This window comes from Solanum verrucosum, unplaced genomic scaffold (assembly GCF_900185275.1).
Source record: "Solanum verrucosum unplaced genomic scaffold, falcon-dt-bn FXZP01000102.1, whole genome shotgun sequence".
Taxonomy (NCBI): domain Eukaryota; kingdom Viridiplantae; phylum Streptophyta; class Magnoliopsida; order Solanales; family Solanaceae; genus Solanum; species Solanum verrucosum.
In genome coordinates, this window is record NW_026019930.1 from 5,158,144 (window position 1) to 5,181,634 (window position 23,491).

General features: G+C 34.0%; 1 protein-coding gene across 1 annotated transcript; it reads left to right on the forward strand.

Annotated features, from left to right (window-relative positions):
* Window positions 1–5,544: 5,544 nt before the first annotated feature.
* On the forward strand, window positions 5,545–21,640 carry LOC125831027 (NAC domain-containing protein 82-like). The gene is made up of 5 exons (XM_049510219.1): window positions 5,545–5,783; window positions 6,370–6,647; window positions 15,848–16,297; window positions 20,732–21,130; window positions 21,471–21,640. The coding sequence occupies exons 1-5, from the start codon at window positions 5,633–5,635 to the stop codon at window positions 21,603–21,605; spliced, it is 1,413 nt and encodes a 470-aa protein (XP_049366176.1). The 5' UTR covers window positions 5,545–5,632; the 3' UTR covers window positions 21,606–21,640.
* The last annotated feature ends 1,851 nt before the right edge of the window (window positions 21,641–23,491 follow it).

Here is a 23,491-nt window from a genome sequence, read left to right on the forward strand (position 1 = left end):
AACAGTTTCGGAATTTGATTTCGATCAAGAAGTCTGCATATGCAACAAAATTCCATGTTTGCATTGCATTGAGTCTGATTCTTCCATGCATAGTTTATTCAAACTCGCATTTGTCATTACTAATCCTAACAACAACAAAAAAAAATGAAAAAATAGGAGAAGATAAAATTGGAGAAAATTTCGAATCCTCAATATGAAATTGGGAAGAAGATTGTGAACCCTAAATTCAAGCTTTGTAGCGAAAGATACAATTACGACAACTAAATTCAAGCTTCATGCTTTGAAAATGGTGGAAAAGAGTAAGAGATGAATCGGAAAATATTTGTTCAAGCAGAAAGAGAAGAAACCTTAGATATTTCTATTTTAGTTACCGTTGGGAAATATGGTTGAGAAAATAATTAAAAATTGCTTATTTGGACTCCACATGTACTGTTAATTCGCTTTTACGCCTCAAGATGAGGTGGGTTCGCGTTCTAGGACACATCAGTGTATAAGGGTTAACTAATATATAAAGTAAAGGTTCAAAGTGGTAATAAGACTTTCGTGAAGAATGAGTGTGTAGTTGAAAATCCGATTAAAGCTCAAGGGGCATTTGACCATTTTCTCCTTATTTTAATTTAAATTACCTATTGTTGAATTGCTTAATCATATTGAATAGAAATCACTTAATTACTTTAAGACTTAAGTTATTTGTTATTAACTTTATTGTTTTTAGCTATTTGTATTTATTTAATTTTAAGGTATTATTTATATAGTTGGTTATTTTAATGGTTATAATAAATAGAGAAAAAACATAAAGTGACACCTGATGTTTTTTCGAATTTTCAAGAAGACACTTTAAATATGTGGACGTCTTATTACCCCCTAAACAATCTTGAACTTATATTATTACATCATTTTTCGTCCACCTGACATAGAGAGTGTATGCACTCTCTTTAAAGAACGTGAGCAACCTAAAATAATTATTTTTTTTTGTTGTTGTTAGGATTAGTAATGACAAATGCGAGTTTGAATAAACTATGCATGGAAGAATCAGACTCAATGCAATGCAAACATGGAATTTTGTTGCATATGCAGACTTCTTGTTGCAAACTCCCCACTTTCAATGTGACAAATTTTACCACAATTCGCCCCCCCGCCCCCCCCCCCCCCCACCCCTTTTTTTTTTTTTTTTTTTTTTTTTACTATTATTAGTTTAAAGTCTCTTCAATTCTAAACCTTTATCTACTTTTTTTTTTTTTTTACATTTCGAACATTTTGATAAACCTATTAAATTTCAAGATGATTAGGAGTAACATTTAGCCTTTTTATCCGAATTTCAATCAAACTCTTTAATTTTTGGGGAATTAATTGATTCTTTCAAAATTATTATTTTAAATTTTGTAGTTATATGAAAAGGAGATAAATTAATTGATGATACTTTTAAAATTTTGAATTTTCTTAAAAAAAATTAGTTCTGTTATCACTAACTCAACAAAGTTTAGAAAATAATATAATTTTTTAAAGAAAAAATCACTGGAAGAATGAAATTTGATTGAAGAAGAAGAAAAAAAATGGGGAGGGACACAATTTGACGTGGGTGGGGAAGGATGAGGGTGAGAGGTAAAGAAGAAGAAAGAAAGCAAAAAAATACAGAAAGGAGGTTAGCTTGAAATTGGGGTAGGTGGGTGGGGTGAGATGGAAGGTGTAGTGAAATGTAAGATGAAATTAAAATAAAAGTAATAAAAATAAAATAAGTGAAAAAGTAAGAGAGAGAAAAAAAAGGATAAAGAAAAATTTAAAATGAAAAAAATTATATTTTAAATTAAATTAATACGTATCACATAATAATTGGTGTGTGATAACACTTGTTTTTTAAAATTTGAGATTGACCAAAAACTAATGTAATAATATCACTTTAAAATTGTTTAGGAGGTATAGGACGTCCGCATAGTTAAGGCGTCTTTTTAAAAATTCAGAACAACTTCATGTGTCACTTTATGTCTTTTATTAGCTCACTACTTATTTTTGAAATTAAAAAATAAAAATTAGTTCATCAATATATTGTAATCTCTACCTAACTAAACCCTTCATAAATAATACCTACATAACTAATGCATATATAACTAGACCCTGCATAGTCAATGCATGTATAACTAATACCTACATAACTAATACATGTATAACTAGACCCTGCATAATCAATACATGCATAACTAATACCTACATAATAAATGCATGTATAACTAGACCCGGCATAATCAATACACATATAGCTTATACCTATATAACAAATACTCACATTACCAATACCTACATAACTCTATCCAGATACCAAATGACCGCATAGCTTTTAGAATGGTATATAAATAGACTTCAATAAATCAAAATCCCATGAATATAACTATTTAATGTGTAGTTCATGCATCAAGGACCCAACATGTATAATTTTTAGTGTAGGTAATTAATGTGTGTATATAAGCTGGTTTCAAAAGACTATACTAAACTAAAGCTAATGAAACTATAAGTTAAACATTTTCTAGACATTAGTAAAAATTTAAATATCAATGACCAAAATATGTAGGGTATAGATTGAGTATACAACAATCCTAATTTTTTTGATTTTTTAGAATATGATTTTCAAATTGAAACCGTAGGAAAAAAACTAGATTTTTGTTGTTGAAGAAATCTCCCCAAAAGCACAAAATCAGTAATTGAAAGTCGTGGATGAAAGAATTCGCATAAAATGAAGTAAAAACACACACACAATTAAACTAATATTAACTAGAGAGAGAAATTGAATATATTGGGGAGAGATAGAGATGAGTATCATATTTTTGAGCGAAAAGTGTGTAGAGATAATTATGATTTTTTTTTTTCTTTTTGAAAAATTCAAAAATGTGCTCTCAATAATTCCCGAAAATATAGTAAGATGATAATTAGTTGTATTAGTAATAGGTTTTCTCGAAATGAAAAACTAATGCACACCCCTTTTTTTTACTTTCTAAAATATGATAAATACAAGATAAAATAAATAAATATTAATTTAATTTAAAATAATTCTAATGTGTTAAAACTTGCAACTAAGATCTTATTTTAAAAAATTCTTAAAAGTTACATTTATGACTTGTAATTAGGGGTGTTCACGGTTTGGATAAAAACTTATCCAAACCGAAAAATCAAACCAAACCAATAAAATAAAGCCGATTTTATTTGGGTTTGGTTTGGTTTGGTTTTAGATATTTGAAAATCGATAGTATTTGGTTTGGTTATGGTTTTATTCGGAAAAAAACCCGAAGAAATAACCGAACCGAACCGATGAATTATATACATATATTTTATTAATATACATACTTAATATATTGTTTTTATAAACAATTTTAAAGATCTTATACATATTTTCATTAAAATTTCTTTATAATTTACTTATTGAAAGCAAAAATGCCCCAAAATGAAACATTTATCTTATTAATTTTATGTATATGAGTGTCTATGACAATTCTTTGTGGGACTGAAAATATTATTGTCTCTTCCTTCTAGGCCAATATAGTGAATTTTAAAGCTTTATTGATAGTAAATTTAGTGATCGAAAGTTCAGTAATTTAAGTCATTCTAACTATTTTTCGTTTTGAATGGATTGTTGTCACTTTTTTCACATTTTAAATGAATTGTTTCTTTTATTTTTTTGTATGGTTAATAACCGAATAATTGAACCAAACCAAACCGAAACCGATAATCACCAAACCGATAAATGTATATTATATTTGGTTTGGTTTGATTTTGATAATTTTAAAACCGATTAAGTTGGTTTGGTTTTGGTTTTGACCAATAACCGATCCAAACCAATCCGTGAACACACCTACTTGTAATATAAGTTTTAAAATATTGTTACAATTTTCTCAAAAATATTGATGGCCAAAGGCCTATTTAAAATTTGCGGAACTTTATAAGTCAATGAAAACCTTTAGGGGTTGTTTAGTAGCGGGATAAAATTCAAGTTATTCATATATTATTTTCCGTGTAACTTGTACAACGTTTGGTAGATAGATAGGAAATAAATTTTTCACCTATAAAATTAATTCGAAGTTTGATTGACATAAGTTATTCACTTATAAAATTAATACAAAGTTTGATTGACAAGTTTAGGAACCCCCACAACTAATACATGTACAAGTTATGAGAGAATCTATGTATTATCTTATGTAGAATAGAAGGTGGAGTAATAAATACATGAATAACTAATCTATGCATAATTTGCTCATAACTAATTCATATATTATTAATACTCACATAATTCTAACCAACTACCAAATGATCCCTTAAATTAGGGGTGCACATCGGTCGATTCGATTTAATTTTATACATTTGCGATTCAATTTATTGATTTTCGATTTGTGAACATGCTAAATCGATAACCAAACAAGATGTTTATTATCAATTTTTGATTAATAGACTTTTTATTCTTAATGATTCGATTTTTGGTTTAACCGATAAAAAAATGCTCATATGATTATATATACACGATGTTCATAAAAATAGAATTGGTAGCAATAATAGACCAACACAAATTTCTTCATTGATCACTTTTATTTAAGAAAATTGTTTGAATTCGTTATACTCATGCGATAAATTGAGGAAACAACATTAAATGTCTTTCTGTGACGACTTTGTGTTACAATTAGATTGAAATTGAGAAGAGAGAAGATAATACTAGTTTGTATCGAGAAGAGAGAAGGTATCGCAATATAAAGACTACTTTGTGTTGCATACGGTCGAAAGTAATACTAGTATTTTAAAAATAAATTTTATAAAGTGTTAATATCAGTGTTTTATATAATAAGGAGGAAAACATAATTTTAAAATAATCTTATTGGGTTATTTAATTAACCATTATATTAGTCAAAATTATAAAATCAAAAATCGAATCAATACCCTAATAAAAACATTTTACAAAACTGTTTTAAACTATTAACCATAAACTAATATTTTTTTTGTTTGTTAAATGGTTTTTCTCACACGCTCCTTGGATTTTGTTACTGAAGAAACTTCACTTCATTGAACTAAACGCGTTCAATAAAACCCTATTTCCCCATCATTTTAGTCCTCCTTCCTCCATCTAATCGTCGTCTTCGCGTCCGCCTTCTCCTTCGTTTGCCATCTCCGGTTCGTTCCTTGTTCTCCTTCTGAATTCTTCTTGATTTTGATTTGGTTCTCCTTGTTGATTAATTACTCATTTTTTCTCTAATTTTGTTTGTGAAAAAAAAAGTATTTATTGTTCACGCTAGTGTTCCGTCACCGTGATTTGTTACTCTTTTAGCTCTTTCAAATTCTAGTGTTGTGTTATTTCCCTCTGCCTTTTGCGCAGTTCTTTTTGAACCGGTATTTCTGAGGCTTTTGATATGGAACAGGTTTTGTATTGCACACCAGATGTCTGTTAGCATCAACCAGAAGCATCACTATTTTGTTTGGGCTGCGTTGAATCGAAGAAGACATTGGTGCTCCGGGAAGATATTGTTTAGGCATTGGACTTGACTCTGGTGTATACTAGTCTATATACTCTGTTACTTTCTTTTGTTAAAATTTGCTTCACTGAGACCTACTAGTGCTGTGTTCTTTTCATTTTATTTGGCTGTGCGGTTTTTTACTATTTCCGATGGCGAAGCTTCCACCAGGGTTTCGCTTTCACCCTACTGATGTTGAGCTGATAATGTACTATCTAAAGCGGAAGATCATGGGGAAAAAGATCCTTTTTGAAGCCATATCAGAACTCAACATTTATAAGTTCTCCCCATCGGATCTTCCAGGTATATGCCATGCTCTTTGGTAGTCTTGATATGTGCATATAAATGGTATGTTCTTAACATGAAGTATGTTTTTATACAGAAAACTACGGCTGCGTATCGATTGGTTTGGTTTTGAAATTTATCGGTTTGATTTATTAGTTATCAATTTGTAGGCATGCTAAATTGTTATAGAACCATCAAGATATTGACTTATCGGTTATTGATCGTTATCGATTCGGTTATTGGTTTAACCGTTAAGATTTGACATAAAAAAATCATTAATAATCACTTAGAAACAAGGTGAGAAACCAAATGAACCATACATATGAGTTCACAAATTACATCTTGCTCAAAAGCAAACACTTTTACATTGTAGATTAACCAAGAATTTGAGACAACCAAAAATTAAATTCATTTTTTCTCCTTATTACTGATCAAATACTCAAACAATTGTCATCTTTATGGTGAAAGAATGCTCTAAGCCTGTTTGACTTTCTATACAATATCTTCTTTGTATCATGAAGGCTTCTTGTGTTTTATTCTGCTATGGATTTATTTCTGCTCATCTGTGCCTGTTCAATTGTTCATAATGTGTGTATTTCTTCAGACAAATGTTGCTACAAAAGTAAAGATCTTGAATGGTATTTCTTTTGCCCAAGTGAGAGAAAGTATGCAAGTGGATTCAGGATGAATCGCACTACTGAAACTGGATTCTGGAAAATTACTGGCAGGGATAGACGTGTTCTTTATGATGAAAAGTTTGTTGGATCTGTTAAAACTTTGGTTTTTCACCAAGGTAAAGCACCACGAGGGCTGAGAACTGATTGGGTTATTCACGAATATAGATTTGAAGATAAAGATATGGCAGTTGCAGGATTTTCTCTGGTACCTTTTTAACTCTCAGTGTATTTGTACTCTTACTGGCATATCTGATATCCCAACGACATACCCTGCTACTTTCCTCTTTGATTTTTGTGCGTGCATGTGAGTTGGGGAAGTCGTATGCAATTTCAAATTTTTGAGAACCTTAATTAGGACATCATGCCCAATAATCGGAATTGTGCATTCTTGGATTGGTGAGAGCGATATGGTCTAGTTGATATATTCTGTATCGTGTTCTGTGTTTTTCCTGTTTTTCTTAACATTATGAGTTTTTGCTGTACTGCTTGATATTACAGGTTTCTCCCTGTACTTCTTGTTATTACACGTTTTTCTTCCTTTGTGGGAAGTGTCCAAAATTTGAATCTTTTTGTAGTTTACATCCTTGTTTTCTGTACTCTCCTTTTTGTGTTAACTTTTTAGTGTTATTTGGTTATTAAGACTAGTTTCTCTGCACATGCATTTCACATGTATTTCATCTGATTTTTATATAATTTATATACCAAAATAGTTAGTAACTGTTAATTTGCATGCATTGTCTAGAAACATTTGATTTTGTTATAAATTAAAATTTCAATATACCAAAAGCCAATATTGTCGCCATTAAGACCATTGATGAATAAAGTCAAGAGGCTTACTCTCTGGCCAACTTTGTCTTTGTTCTTCTAGTTATCACACTGTCGATTGGACTGTGGTATGTCCCCTTTTGAAATTTGATTGCTCTAATACGATGCTGAAAACAACATTTGTTCATCCTCTTTATTTTCTCAATATCCTTCTGCCATAACAATATCAATTGCGCCTTGACATAATATTCTTCTCAAGGTTGATTGCAACAACACTAATAACATGCCCAATGTAATAAGTGGGGGCTCTGGGGAGGTAAGATGTACGCAAATCTTACCCCATATTTTCAAGTTGGAGATGTTTTCGATAGGTCCTCATCTTAAAAAGAAGTTATTTAAAGCAGAGTTGCAAGAAAATTATGATAGCAAAATATCAAACATATAAAACAAATGAAACAACAGATATGACAAAACACATTGAAGAAAAAGAAACTATGCAATTACTAAATACTACTAATAGTAAGTCTGCAAGGAGATGGGGCTATCCCTCCTAAAGGACAGCAACACTCGGCTACCTACTAATCTTTTACCATAATCTTTGACCTCCACACCTTCTTATGGTCATGTCCTCAATAAGCTGAAGTTGTATTGTATTTTGTCTAATTACTTCCTTGTTCTTCTTCAGCCTACCTTTACCTTTTCTAACTCCTACTACAACTAACCTTTCACGCCTCCTTACCAGCGCATCTTCTCTTCACATGTCTGAACCATCTCAAACTTGCTTCCCTCATCTTGCCCACCACAGAGGCCACTCCCACATCCCTGTATAAATTCATTTCTAATCATATCTCTCCTAGTATGTTCACAAATTCATTTGAGCATCTTTATCTCCGCTACACATCTTCTGAACCTGTCGTTCTTTACTAGCCAACACTTAACCTTATACACTAATGTTGGTCTAACCACCACTTGTAGAACTTACCATCAAGCCTTGGCGACATTCTTTTTGCACAATACTTCGGATGCAAACCTCAATTTTACCCACCTTGCTCCATTACAATTTGTGATATCATCATCGATCTCTTAGTCTCCTTATATTATGGACCCAAGATACTTGAAGCTTCCTCCCTTGGATATGACTTGTGCATGGATCTTCACTTCCATCTCTGCCTCATGTTGTCATGTCACTAAACTTGCACTTTGGTACTTTATCTAGTCCAAATTATCACGGAACCTTAAGACTCTAGGGTCTATCTTCAAATTTTTAGTCTACCGCTAACTCCACTATACATATCGTCAATCAATACTATGTCGTCTGTGAATAACATACATCATGACACCTACCCTTGAATACATTGTGTCAATTCGTCCATCACTAAGGCAAATAGGATTGGGTTAATGACTTAAGGGTTGATTCTTGGTGCATCCCCATCATGATTGAAAAATGTTTTGAGTCACCTCCCCTATTCTAAACCGAGTTTTGCTCCATTGTACATGTCCTTGATTGCCCTAATATAAGTCACAGTTACACCTTTAGCCTGCTAACATCTCTAAAGGACCTTCCTAGGGACTTTATCATATGTTTTTTCTAGGTCGATGAACACCATGTGGAAGTCTGTCATCTTGTCCTTATATTGCTCCAACAATCTCCTTACAAGATGGACAATCTTTGCAGTTGATCACCCCGACATGAATCTGTATTGTTTTTTGGAGATACACCCCCCTTCTCATCATCATTTGGACCACCCTTTCCCTAACTTCCATAGTATGACCTATTAGCTTGATGCTCCTATAGTTGTTGCAATTCTGAATATCACCCTTGTTTTTGTACAACAACATTGTACTCTACGTCCATTCTTCTGTTAGCTGTCCTAAAAATGACATTAAATAACTCAGCCAACCACTCCATACCTTTTTTGCTTGCGTTCTTTGAAAACTTCACGGAGATCTCTTATGGCCCAGTTGCTCTTCTCCTTATCTTGCGGATAGCCCTTTTAACCTCCGCACCCTTTATGCACCTATAGTATCCAAAATCTCTACGACTCTCAGAATGCTCTTACAGATATCCTTGTCTCCTTCATTCATGAGCTTATGGAAATATGTTTGCCTTCTTCTCTAATGTCTGCTTCTTCTACCAACACTTCGCCATTCTTGTCCTTGAGGCACTTCACTTGATTGCACTTCCCTGAATTATTCAAGCTTTGCCTTTTTTGTTTAATTTAATCTACATTCCATGCGCAAAATCGTTGGCTTCATCATATACACCTTTAAGTAGTATTTATATATCATTAAGTGTTGAGAGTTCAAATCTCACCAGTGATTGTGAAGGTTGAATTGCATACGAGTCCTTTATCTACTGAATGAAAATTAGGTCGTCAAGTAAGAATAAATTCAGGGTAAATGCCTAACATGCCCATGCACTATTCAAAATTACTCAAATCTCTTATTTTTCAATATGATCTTAGAGCTTGATACTTTCCCCGGACACCATGGTCCTTTCTTTTCATTAGTGTTATCACACTAAGGAGATCTTCTTTCTCTCTTTAACTAAATGGCTAAAGTTATCACTCCAAAACTTTAGCCAAATGCCATATCTTAAAAAGTTGAATTTGAGCAATTGTAAGAACCAGGTAACAGTTCACGAGTGACTAGGAACTCTTACAAGGCTTTGGTACTTGCATTTGTCTCACTACTTAAAGCTAGGAGCCTTTCAGATACCATTCACCTTGCGTTTTTGGAAAATTTTCTTCTCTGGAATTGCACAAAACTTGGAAGTTTTCCTCAAATCATAGGCTTAACTTTCAAAACTTCACTTGGTAAGGGACGGTAATTAAAGATATACCTGAGTCCATAAATTTTAGTGGCCTTGTGTCCATAAACTTCTATTGACTTGGAACATTTGTGGTTTGAGATGTCTCAAGACTTGGCATGGCTAGCGTTTGGCCATAGATTTAGTTGAAAGTTGGAAAAAAAGAGTTTTTGAAGTTGTGTTGAAATATTGTTTTTGGAACTTGAAATTGTGTTTGGACGTGCATTTTTACTTCAAAATATTTGAAGTTTTGTGACTGGACGTGAATTTTTTTGAAGATAAATTTTCAAAACCTGACCAAATTTCATGAACAAACAATGTGTTCAATTTTTTTGAAAATCTACTCCCGAAATCTATGACCAAACAAGAACTTAATCTCTTTGGCTATTCAAACTTGAGCTTGCCAAAACCCTCCGCCAATTGGAAACTTTAGAAAAACTTGTAGATGGAACTGCAACTATCAAGTATTGTGGATTTTATACTAAACTATTTTCATTTGAAATCCATAGAATCAAAGAATTTTTTTTGAGTAAGATGTGAGGGGATTCATTTTCATAAAACAAAATTGGAAAGAAAATTTTGTTTCAGTATATACAAATATGAACAGAAGTCTTTGCCAATTTATCTATTATGGCACCAAAGTGGCAGAATCCTAAATTTTGAGAAATTATTTTTTATTCCCATCTATGATGTAAACCACTGATCTGAAGCATTCCACAAAACAATTAAATTTGTCCAGTTCTCTTTTTGTTGTTGAAAATCAGTCAACATTTTAGCACAAAAGAACAAGAAAACTAACACCAGAGAGTGATAAACAAAGAAACAAGAAAGAAAACCTAACAAAAAAATTCAATACCGCAGATTCCATTGACGAAGTGAAACGTAACTGGAGACACTTTAAAACAAAACCAAAGTATATCTAGAATAGTAGTACATGAGGTAAAATACGAAACTGGATTGTACTACGGTTATGGAAGAAAGCACAAGAGACTTTATATCAACCATAAAACAAAGACAACCTTTCGCGTGAACATATTAGATGTTAATTTTCCTTAAATGCGATATTTAAGTCTCCTGAAAAGAGCATTTATGTAATTCAACTTTTTTGAGGTTCGTGTTTTTAATGTACTATATAGATTTAGATTAAATGACTGAATTTGAATATAAATCTGACTATTAAGATGTGTATTAAGATTAAGATGTATGAATTTGAGTGCATGTTTGGATACTACAATGTTATATTAAGATATAAATACTAAATGATTAAAGATTGTTTTCTCAACATTTGAATGCATAAAACTTGTTTTTATCTAATAGTTGATAATATAAATAAAATTTATATACCCTTCGGGGTGGACCAGTGGTTTGAGCTTGGGACTTCCATGTTGGAGGTCTCAAGTTCGAAACCCCTTGCCAGTGAAAGGCTGAAAGCAAGGGGTTTGCCTTCTGGGTTGAGCTTGTCGCACCAGGCGTGGTTTGCGAGCTATTGCATAGGAGTGGGGGTTTTACCTATGCGCACCCAAAGGGTAGCGGCTGCGGGTTTCTCTTGTCATAAAAAAATTAATTCTTTTTTTATATAAAATACAAAATGATCTAAAAACTATATCAACAAAGTATCTTTAAAATGTTACATGAGGGTTGGTGTTGGCAATGACAATGGCAAATGGTGGTTGTTGTGGGTGTCCACTAGGGTTCGTGGTGGTTTTGGGTGTCTACTAGGGGTCATGGTGGTGGTAGTGACTTGTGAGTATGTAGTAGCTAGTGGTGATGGTGACAAATAGTAGTGGTTAATGGTGGTACTTGATGGTGGTGGAGATGACCGATGTGTGGTTGATAATGATTTCTAATGGTGGTGGAGATGAATGATCGTGGTGATTGACGATATATAGCGGTGCTTGATGGATGTGATTGTTAGTAGTGATTGGTGGTTATTGTGGTAATGGTGGTTGGTGGTGATGATGGTAAAAGGTGGCTAGTAGTGGCTACAATTGATTGTGGTGATTAGTAGTGGTGGTGGCGGCGGCTAAAGATGGTGGTTGTGGGTAGTGTTAGTTGATAACAGTGGGTTGTGGCGATGATTACCAGTGAAAGTGGATTAAGTAATGGTGAAATGTCATCTACATAAATCCTTGAGTGCATAGCTTTTTAGAGATAAGATTTTGTTGTAGATCTTAATTGTTCCAATCTGTTCAGACTCATTAAGTGGCTGTAATAGAAAAAATTCAAAATACCTAGTGATTGAGATTTGAATGATTAAGATTCCGATTTAAAAAACAAATGCACGTAATAACTAAGACCTAAATAATTAAAATTTAGACCTTCATTAAGTGCAAATAATAAGGCCTTGCTGTCTTAAAATTAATGCTTGCAGTTGTCTTCAATTGATTTGTCAGTTCTTATTGTAGCACATTGTGGCTATGCTTGGAGAATAGATTTGGAACTGCAAAAAACAATACGATTAAGGCAACATCTAGAAAATGGCTATCTTACATTGCCTAGGGGTTTTTGAATTTCAAGGCTAAATAATATCAAAAATACCAAGTCAACGACTCCAACAACAACATACCCAGTGAAATCCCACTAGGTGGGGTCTGGGGAGGGTAGAGTGTACGTAGACCTTACCACTACCTCGTGGAGGTAGAGAGGCTGTTTCCGGGAGACCCTCAGCTCAAGAACATCAAATCTAAGTGACAGGAGAGCTATATATAAAACATAACAACCAATCCAAAAGATAGTGTATAATCAACAAATGATACAATAACATCAAGAAAGTAATGTGAGGAGTGAAACGCAGTAAACAACAATACTGCTAGGACTACTCCAAACGCTAACAACCCATACCCTCGCGAGGGACGGCAACACGCTAACCCTACTAACCTTCCACCTTAATACGCGACCTCCTCTCCTTCCTATCTAGAGTCATGTCCTCGGTAATGTGAAGCCTAGCCAAGTCTTGTCTAATCACCTCTTCCCAATACTTCTTGGGCCTACCTCTACCCCTCTGCGTACCCTCTACCACCATTTCCTCGCACCTCCTCACTGGGGCGTCTGCGCTCCGTCTCTTCACATGTCCAAACCATCTCAATCTCGCTTCCCTCAGCTTGTCCACCACAGAGGCCACTCCCACCTTCTCCCGGATAACCTCATTCCTAATCTTGTCGCTCCTAGTGTGCCCACACGTCCATCTCAACATCCTCATCTCCGCAACATGCATTTTTTGGACATGTGCGTTCTTGACTGGCCAACACTCCGCTCCATACAACAAGGCCGGTCTAACTACCACTCTGTAGAACTTACCAAGTCAACGACTCCACAACTACTATATGAGTTCCAAGTTACATTTGTACTAAACATTAACCACAAACATATAGACCGTCTAGAGGAGCATAAAATTAGAGTTGAATTACAAAAATAAGCCAAAATTGTCTATAGTTAGGGCAAATAAGGATCCAGGTGAAGCAAGTGTAGGGATCTGGGATCCGTCTTCAGCTTTACCTGTCAATCTTGCTGAACCGAAGTGTCATCCTCAGCTAGTATCTATGCAAAAGAAGGGAGAGGGGTCAGTCACACCCGACTGAATAAGATAATAATATCAATTATAACATTTTATTTAGGATAAGCATAATAAAGAAAATCATATTTTAAGCAGAATCAGGATATAGTACACAAAAACAGTCTTATGTTTCTGTCTAAGGATTGACTGTGTTGTAGTTCATATTCATGTTCAAGTTGGAAAAAATCTTCTTTTTCTTGTTATTGTGGAAAAGAGGGAAGGCAAAGGTCCATAGGAGCTCAGAATCATCGATAATCTCATTTATAAGAAATAAAACACGTCATGTATGAAAACTATAATATCAATTGGTCAAACCATCATTGATTTAACTTTTCTTAAAATCATATTTCATAACTCATATCTAATTCATAAAAGAAATAAAGTTGAAACTCTCCCTACAAGTTAGGGTAATCCTCCTATCTCAGTACTCAGTAGAGCTTATTAAACTGTATATTGAGGGAAAAAATTGAATTTTATATCATCTCTCTATATAGTGGGATGTTCTTAAGCTAACCCAATATACTTTCTGATGCTATGGATTCACCATAGCCATTAGACCCCTTTAGCTAGGTTCCCTTCTAGAGTACAAGTGTAATAAAAGTAGGCAGTGCTAGTTCTTTCCTACTAGTGGGGTACAAAATATCACACAAGGTGTACCAGGCCTAATGCTCCTGATGTTAAGTAATGAAGATTCGGCAAAGTCAATACCTAAACATTTTTTTTATAGCACAATATATTTGTCTTTGGACTTTCTTTCATTGTCAAGAACCAAATCCAATAGTACAGGGAAGTTCTTAAAAAAGCCCATTCAAATCATATCATATATGTATTTTTATACACTTTATTCTCTATCTACATGCAAATAAATCAACTTTAGTCCAGCTGTTTTAATGCAAGAAAACAAGCTTCAAACATGCTCTAGTTGAAAATGAACTATGGAAGAGTTATCACACATGGAACTCTTTGCCAACAACTCTCATCTTGCTTCCAACAATTGTGTCGTCGAAGTATCAATAATCTAAATTTACAATATAACATTTGGATATGAATTCTCCATGAACTTATGAACTTTAAATTGTTTTAGTGATAGAAGTGATAGTTCCTGTCTTTCCAATACCCATTCACTCAATTCTTCAAGCTACACATTATTGCAAATTTTTTGGTTAACGATATGGATTCCCATAGGGGTGTCAAAATTGAGCCTAATTATAGGTAACCCGCCTAGAATATTAAGGGTTGGGCTCAAGATAATTTGAATTGGGTTCAATCTCAACTCATTCAAGTCTCCATTTTAAGAGAATCCTCAATTGCGCCCAATTTAATCTCCAATTTCAACCCGTTTTAAGGCTCTTTATTTGCATTGATGTGATGTATGTTCCTATATTGAAGGTATGAATTACTATCTATTTTATATTTTTTACGATTTATCTATCCAATTGTAACTTCTTTTTTAAAATTCTCTTGAATTGAATTTAAAATGTGGTTATAAAACATAAATAACAATATATTAAAATTATTGAGATTAACCAGGTCAAATTGGGCGGGTCAAGACCCAACCCGTTTTAAGCCCATTTTGAACCCAACCCGTTTTCAGCCCATTTGAACCCAACCCGTTTTCAGCCCATGTGAACCCAACCCGTTTTCAAGCCCATTTGAACCCAACCCGTTTGAGCCCAAATTAAACTTGGGCGGGTCAGAACCTAACCCAATTTCTATTTCAACCCATTTTAATATCTCCAATTTCAACCCAACCCCTGCCCATTTGACACACCTAGGTTCCCATTATCTTTTTCTTGGCAGCTTTGGAAAACCCATCTCACTATAAGCTTCTGTCACTGGAACCAGCATTGCTGGCCTTTTATTTTTACTTCAGTTTGTTTGTTTCATTTCAAATATTTAGATGCTGGTGCGTCCAAACCCTTCCTTTTAGTTAAAGCATCTAATGAAATAGATGGACCTTTTACATGGGGCACTAGTGTTATAACACAGCTATGCAAGTGACTGGTGTCAAATGCTTCTCTAATTTGTATTCAACTCCTCAACCTATATTTTGAAAGAAAAGCCGTGTTTCCCAAATTGTATGTTTATTGTGATGCACCATTTAAATTTTGCTGTGTTACACAGTTTTAAACTTGATTGTTTGAAACAGAGACAATTTCAATTCAAGCTTTTCACTGTTTTCTGAATACTTGTATATGTTTAATATATAGTCTTAGCTTTTATTACTTTCAAGCCACCGTTTTTTAATTATTACTCATCAATATACTTCTTTTAATAGGATGCATACGTGCTTTGCAAAGTATTTAAGAAAAGCGGACCAGGTCCCAAAAATGGAGCGCAGTATGGAGCACCATTTAAGGAGGAAGATTGGGAAGATAATGAGACACCTGCTGAACATAATCAATCCAGTATTCCTTCTTTACCTCTGCCTGACAATGAAACCTGCTCAATTGTGACCCAGCCTTACATACATGAGATGCCTGCTGAACCTAATTCATATGGTGCAACTTCTGTACCTGCAATGCCTGACAACCTAAGCTGCTCTGTCATTACCACCATGGTTGACCCAGGAAACATATCTCTTTGGCATTTAACTGAACCAGGTCCATCTTCTGCTGAGCTATACAGTAAGAAGATGTCTCAGGAAGAGGAGGATTACATGATTCAGCTCTTTGACAATTTCATTGAAGATCCTGCTATATTATTTGCTGGAAATGAGGATAACCTGGTGAGTATTCTCCATTAGTTTATTGAGTTCATTGACATAAATATTAGTAACATTTAGTTGCACCATGCATGTTTATTAGTGGTATTTGTCAATCTCTTTGGTTAATAATTTCCTTTTTCTTTAAATGTTACTAATGTCAAAAAAATAATAATTTCCTTTTTCTTTATTCTATATTTTTTAGTGCTGGAGTAAGAAATAGTAAACATGTATTCTGAGCATGGCTTTCACATTCTTCATATTTGAAAAGTCCAAGTCTAAGCATTGACAGTTTTGATATATAAGTGACGAGAAATAAAGCTTTTAAAAGACTAGTTTTATGCATAAAAAAGAAATATATTGGAGCTTGGCTTTGAGAAATTGACGCGTAAATGTGGAACAACACATACCTAGTGTAATATCACAAGTGGGGTTTGGGAAGGTAGAATATATGCAGACTTGACCCTACCCTGAGGGGTAGAGCAGTTGTTTCCGATAGACCTTCTGCTCAAGGAAAAGCAAAACAAAGCAGTTCAAGAAAAAACTAACAGAAGTGAATAAGCCATGACTAAATACTACTTAAAGTAATTTGAAGAAATGGAGCAATAACTACCACAAAATAATACAATGAAGGATAAGAAGTGAAGAAACACAAATAATAACAAAAAATCAAAGGACAAGAAACGATCAGAGTAATACTACGACTACTAGTATAGAAGGATAAACGTGACAACACTCAACTACTTATTGACCTACTGCCCTAATATGTGTCCTCCATAACCTTCTATCTAATGTCATGCCCTTGGTAAGCGGAAACCACGTCATGTTCTATCTAGTCACCTCTTCCTAATACATCTTCGGCTTTTACCTCCGTCTCCCCTGAAACTATCTACTGCCAACCTCTCGCACCTTTGCACTAGGGCATCCGTGCGTCTTCTTTTCACATGTCCGAACCATCTTAACCTCGCTTCTTTCATCTTGTCCTCTATAACGGCCACTCCCACATTGTCTCGAATATTTTTCATTTCTAATCTTATCTCTCCTAGTGTGTGCCACACATCCATTACAACACCCTCATTTCTGCAATTTTCATCTTCTGAATGTGAGAGTTCTAGATTGGCCAACACTTATCCATATAACATAGTTGGTCTAATCACCACTCTGTAGAACTTTCCTTTAAGTTGGTGGCACCTTCTTATGACATCTCTGGATGTGAGCCTTCATTTCTCCACCTTGCACCAATAGGATGTGTGACATCACTGTCAATCTCCTTATTTACTTGAATAATAGATTCAAGATACTTGAAACTTCCGCCTCTTTTTGATGACTTGGTATCAAGCCTCACTTCCTAGCCAACCTCATTTGCGACATCATTGAACTTGCACTTCAAGTATTCTATCTTTGTTCTACTCAATGGAACCCTTTAAGATTCTAGGGTAGGTCTCCAAACCTCCTGCTTAGTGTTAATTTCATTGTGAGTCTTGTCAATCAGAACTATGGCATCCACAAATAGCATTCACTATGGCAACCTCACCTTGGATTTGTCACGTCAAGTCATCCATCACCAAAGAAAATAAAAACAAGCTATGAGCTGACCCTTGGTGTAATGGCTGAGAAGTACTTCGAGTTTCCTCCCATTGTCCTTTCCCTGGTCTTGGTTCTATCATACATGTCCTTGATCGTCCTAGTGTACACCACAAGTACACCTCTAGCCTCTAAGCATCTCCATAAATGTGGAACCAATGATCTATATATTAATATAAAAGAACGCTTGGTTTGTTATTTATTGAAGTGACAAGCTATTACATTGCCACCTGGCAATTCTAGGACAATGATATAGTTATTCGTGAGATTAAGTTGCGTGGCAAGTTACTACAAAGCCATTTGGCAAATTTTAGGACAACATTTGTAATAATAATTACATCTCATTTAAGTTGACATAAAATATTTAATCATGCAAATGATTTCAATAATTAAAATTTAAAACAATTTTTTCACTTACAATGACTAAATCCTACTATATAAAAAAATTTATTTTAAAAATAAAATAAAGTGTACAAATAATGTACAAAAGTATTATTCATGAGTATAGACAATTGAAGAATATGGATAATGAAAAGTCCATTCCAATATAAAGGATTAGTCAATAAAGTAAATGGGTCGGTATGAAAATAAATGAATTGCTACTCATAGAATAATAAAAATATTTCATTGGCAAGAACAAAAAATATAATAATTCATGAGATTAAGTCAAGTGACAAGTACTTACAAAGCCATTTGACAAATTTTAGGATTACATTTATAATAATAACAACAATATCTCATTTAAATTGAAAAACAAAATATTAAAGCATGATGATGATGATTTCAATGATTAAAATTAATAATTATTTTTCCCTACGATGACGAAATCTTACAAAAGTATTATTCATAAATTTACCATTCAAAAAAATATATATTCATAATTAGACAATTGAAGAATGTGGATATCTAATAGTAAAAATAAAAATAAAAATTCATTGGTAAGAAAAGTATATATTAAAACGAGAGTAATTGATGAGGAATTAAACTAATTGACAAAGCTAATAAAAAACTATATTATTTATGTAATAATATTAAATAGTGGATAAATTAAGATAAATGAGGAACAAAGTGGTTACAATAACTACCGAACTATCTATATATATGAAAACAAGAAAATTTGATTTGTCATTTAACCAAGCAGTGACAACCTTAGGACAATAATATTCATGAGATTAAGCCATGTGTCAAGCTATTATAAAGCCACTTAGCAAATTTTCATAGTCTTGAAGTTGCCAAGTGGCAATGTAGTATGTACCCACTTTGCTAAATGAAAAAGCAAACTTGCATTTTTATTTATAAAAATTGTCAAGTGGCATTATAGTAGCTTGCCACTTGGCTTAATCTCATGAATAACTATACTCATTGCCGTAAAGTTGCTAAGTGGCAGTGCAATACCTTTCCACTTAGCTAAATGACAAAACAAATTTTCTTGTTTTTATATTGATATATTATCCTGCACCCAAGTGTGTGGCCTAGTGGTTAATAAAGTGGTTGAGAACCCCGGGGTCTCAAGTTCAAAACTCAGCAAAGACATAAAACAGTAAGTGATTCTTTCATTTGTCCTAGCACTGGTGGACAGAGTTACTTGGTAGTTGTTGCTGGTGGTAGGTGGTAGGTATTCCGTGGAAGTAGTGGAGGTGCACTAAAGCTGGCTCGGACTCCACGGTCATAAAAAAAAATAAAAAAAATAGATATATTATCCTAAAATTTGCAAGTGACATTTTAGTAGCTTGCACTTTGCTTAATGACAAAACAAACTTTCTTGCTTTTATATTATAGATTACTTAATAATACTAAAAAGTGGATAATGTAATAAAGATAGTTCAATTACAAGAAGGTTACACTCAAGGGTATGACTTTAGTGGTCAATGACGTGGGTCTCAAGTTCAATTCTTAGAGACAAAACACTAGGTGATTTCTTTCGATCTGTTCTAGCTTTGGTGAACTGAGTTACTTTATACTTCTTGTTGGTGGGAGATGGAAGGTATCTGCGAAATTAATCGAGATGTGTGAAAGCTGGTCCGTACAATACGGTTATGAAAAAACAAACAAAAAGGCTACAATAACTATATGGCTCGTTGCCTTATATTCCGTAGAAATATTTTGTTATTTGACTTTTGTTACTGAGAAATAAAATGACAGTATTATATTTGAAAATGAAAATAGAAGTCCAAACACTGCGACAATCATAGCAAAAATTTCAAATTTGTTGAATGAGTAACTTCGAAAGCAGACCAGCACACTTAACTCAGTGCTGATGGATGCAAGTTAATGTTGCTTGAAGATGGTAATACAAAAATTAAACACATACAATAAAGAGAATAAGGTTGCTGACAACTTGACAAGCATGACACTTACAATCTGGATTTGTTCAATAATTTCATATTATATTTTATATTTTATTTCACCATCTTATGCTTTATAATCTTTTTCCAGTGATTGTAAAAGGAATATGTTCCTACAAAGACCAAGGTATCTAAATGCCTTTAGAAGTATATTCGTATAATTTCTGTTTTACTAAGATAGAAAAAGAGATAAGACGTCAGCTGAATTCTATTTAGGTGATATGATCTAATATGCTCCAACAGTTGGATCACAGTACTGTCCGCGCATTGCACGGGTTCCAATACTTGTATAAATTATACTCTAGGTACTATGTATTTGTTTTTTACTTCTTTTTTATTTACCTGTGAAACTGTTGAGTTGCAAAATTCAGAAATATGAAACTTGGGCTTGTTTCATATGTCTCTGTCTACAATGTTCCACTCCTGTTTGTAACAACTCTTTAGCCTCTAGAATCCCTGAAAATCCACGTCAATTCTATATGTTTTGATCAACCATATTAAGATTAGATTGTTTTTCATTTGTCTGCAGGGTACTAACGATATGAATGTTGAAGTTGCATCTTTCACTAATGGGAATGCTATGCACAACAGTCTTGGAAACCTTGACAACTATGTAGAACTAGATCAAACAACATTTGATCTTTCTGTATTCCAGGGAACTGACTATAGTCATGACTCCATATTTTTCCAAGATGTTCCCTATTTGGAGCTCAACGATCTTAAAATCCCTCTGAGTCACTCTGCTGAAGCCATTGAAACGGCGCCAGTATTGATGGGCGATTTCTGTGTTCCACATAGTTCTGATGTTGACATGCGACAGTTCTGTTTTGGAAGCAATTCTTCAGCCAGAAGTCAGCAAGTTGCAGGCCAAAATCAGATCCATGTGCTCCCTGAACATCACATCCAGCAAGTTATTGGGTCTGATTTGGTAGGGAAAATTTCTTCTCTGTTAATTTTGTCCTTCGTTTCATGTGTACTTAGATGGTGTTTGGATTGGATTAAAAGTTGGTGAAACCTACTTTTAAATCAGTCTTTTGACTTCTGGAAGTGTTTGGCAAATATAAAAATAACTTAAAATAAGTCAAAAATGACTTGAAATAAGTTAGGGAGTGTTTGACAAAGTTAAAAATAACTTAAAATAAGTTTTAAATGACTTAAAATAAGTTAAAACCAAAAGTAGGTCTCCCCCAACTTTTTATTTTTTGATTTGAAAGTTACTTTTTTCCAGCCAATCCAAACGGGCTCTTAATGGGTTTGTGAATATGCAGGTAAATTCTGATGCAGCTAATGTGAATCAGGCATACAATGCTGCATACACGACTGATTTTAGTTCTCACAAGCAACCAGAGGGTAGTAGATACACTGCTCAAAACCCGGAAAGAGGTAGATCTTACCATTTCTGATGACAGTTCGTGTTCCAGCAGTCGCGTGCTATTCATTTGTCTCGCTAGTGTGAATGCAGACAATAAGTATGAGATACTGAAAATTCTTTGTTTACAATGTTCATTTATGCAAATCAGAGAATCCAGTGTCGGACATAAATAAGTTCCATTTAATCTGGTATACTTTGAACATCTATGGTCAAAGTAGCTAGCTATCACTCAGATTAAAATGACCAGGCTTAGAAAACAGTTAAGTTACTTTGTATTGTTGTCTTTGGGTGGTTTGATCGACCATGAGTAGTGCAGTATTTATGATGAGGTTGCATTAACCTCTATTATATGATTGGTGGAGGCTGCAGATACTTGCTGCAGTATTTGATGTGTGCTATATTGCTCTGTGTGATATCATTTTTTCTTAATTTTTTTGTCCTCTTGTCCTCAGGTGAGCAGCAAAGAGAGTTTTTCTCTTGCATGTTTGCTCATTCTGCTTCAGATTCTCTTTGTGCTGGCTTCTCCATACATGCCAAGGCTGAGGTGATTCTATGGGTTGATGGATGCACTGACGACGCCTTGTTAGCTGTTTTGGTAGATTCTAGTACTGGTCTTACCTGCCAGTCGGCTGTTAGTAAGTCAGATAAGGAAGTGTGTAAATATTGCTATGACTTTACAACTTCCTTCTGCATTGCTATTAGTTTAGCTTTCTTTTTTGTTTCTCGCTTGAAATTTGTTGGACAATTCCTTTTTGGAGTTGACTTTAGCAGTACAACCTTTTTATTGAGACAGCTTCAAATAAATTTTAGTGTTTAGTTATCTTGGTTTTAACATCTAGTAAGTTGGATTTTGAAGCGTTCTCCTGCTTTAAAGATGTACTTCTAGTTCAGTGTGCTCAAGTCAACCTTCTTATGCTTTTGGAATCTGCGCATACTTAGTTTAGTTAACTTTGAGTTTGGCTTTTTTTTCTTTTTCCCTCTGTGCTAATGGGATTTCTGATGCATATACTCCTGCTAACAAGAAGAAGAAAATGGAAAATGGAAGAGAAAAAGGGAAAAACTTGCTAGTAATCCAAAGTTGAATGATTTCAATATCGATGACGAGTACAAATTACCTGAAAAGTTGTGTAATTAAATGTTTCAGGTAATTTGCAGCAAGGTTTAAGAAGAGATATATGGAAAGTTGGATGTATGTACACTTGGTGGTGGTAAAACTTATTTATAGGCTAGAGAGCCAATCTTTTGTAACACTTGGTAGGTGCCTTAGTATTTGGTTGTTAGTTTGTTAAAGTGGATAGATGAGAGTGAAACTTGTGTGTAGGACTGTATTTTCAAGTACAGCAATCACCTGCAGAAAATACCTTATCAGATTTGTGGTTGTTAGCTAAGGAGACCATTCTTTGTTGGGCATTAGTTAGATGGAACTTCAATAATTGAGTTTTCAATTCTTTAGTTAGCAAGCTTTTATTGACCTGTTCATCATCAACACTACCAGGTAAATATGATAGATGAAATGGGAGGAGGCTGTCCATATAGCGCCTCATATGGAGAAGTCAGTATTGCAGAGTGATGAGTGTTGTTGTACCACCATTCAGCTAGTGGAAAGAAAATGGTATCAGTCTTGAGGGAAATCAATACAATAACATCTTAAATAGGTCTCCAAGATCCTATTAAGCACCTCAGTTTGTCTATCTGATTGAGGATGGTATGTTGTTGAACTTCTCAGGGTAACTCCATGAGCAGATAACAATTCCTGTCAAATCTTACTCACAAACATAGGATCCCTATCACACATAATGGTTTTAGGTATTATATGTAACTTGTAGATGTTGTCCGAGAATAATTGAGCTATATTAGCAGCTGAATATGGGTGTGATACCCTAATAAAATAAGCATACTTAGTCAATCTGTCTACCA

Coding starts and splice junctions, on each gene's coding strand:
- LOC125831027 (XM_049510219.1), top strand. CDS start 5,633: ATGGCGAAGCTTCCACCAGGGTTTCGCTTTCACCCTACTGATGTTGAG. Junction 5,784..6,369: donor CTCCCCATCGGATCTTCCAG/GTATATGCCATG, acceptor GTATTTCTTCAG/ACAAATGTTGCTACAAAAGT. Junction 16,298..20,731: donor CTGGAAATGAGGATAACCTG/GTGAGTATTCTC, acceptor ATTTGTCTGCAG/GGTACTAACGATATGAATGT.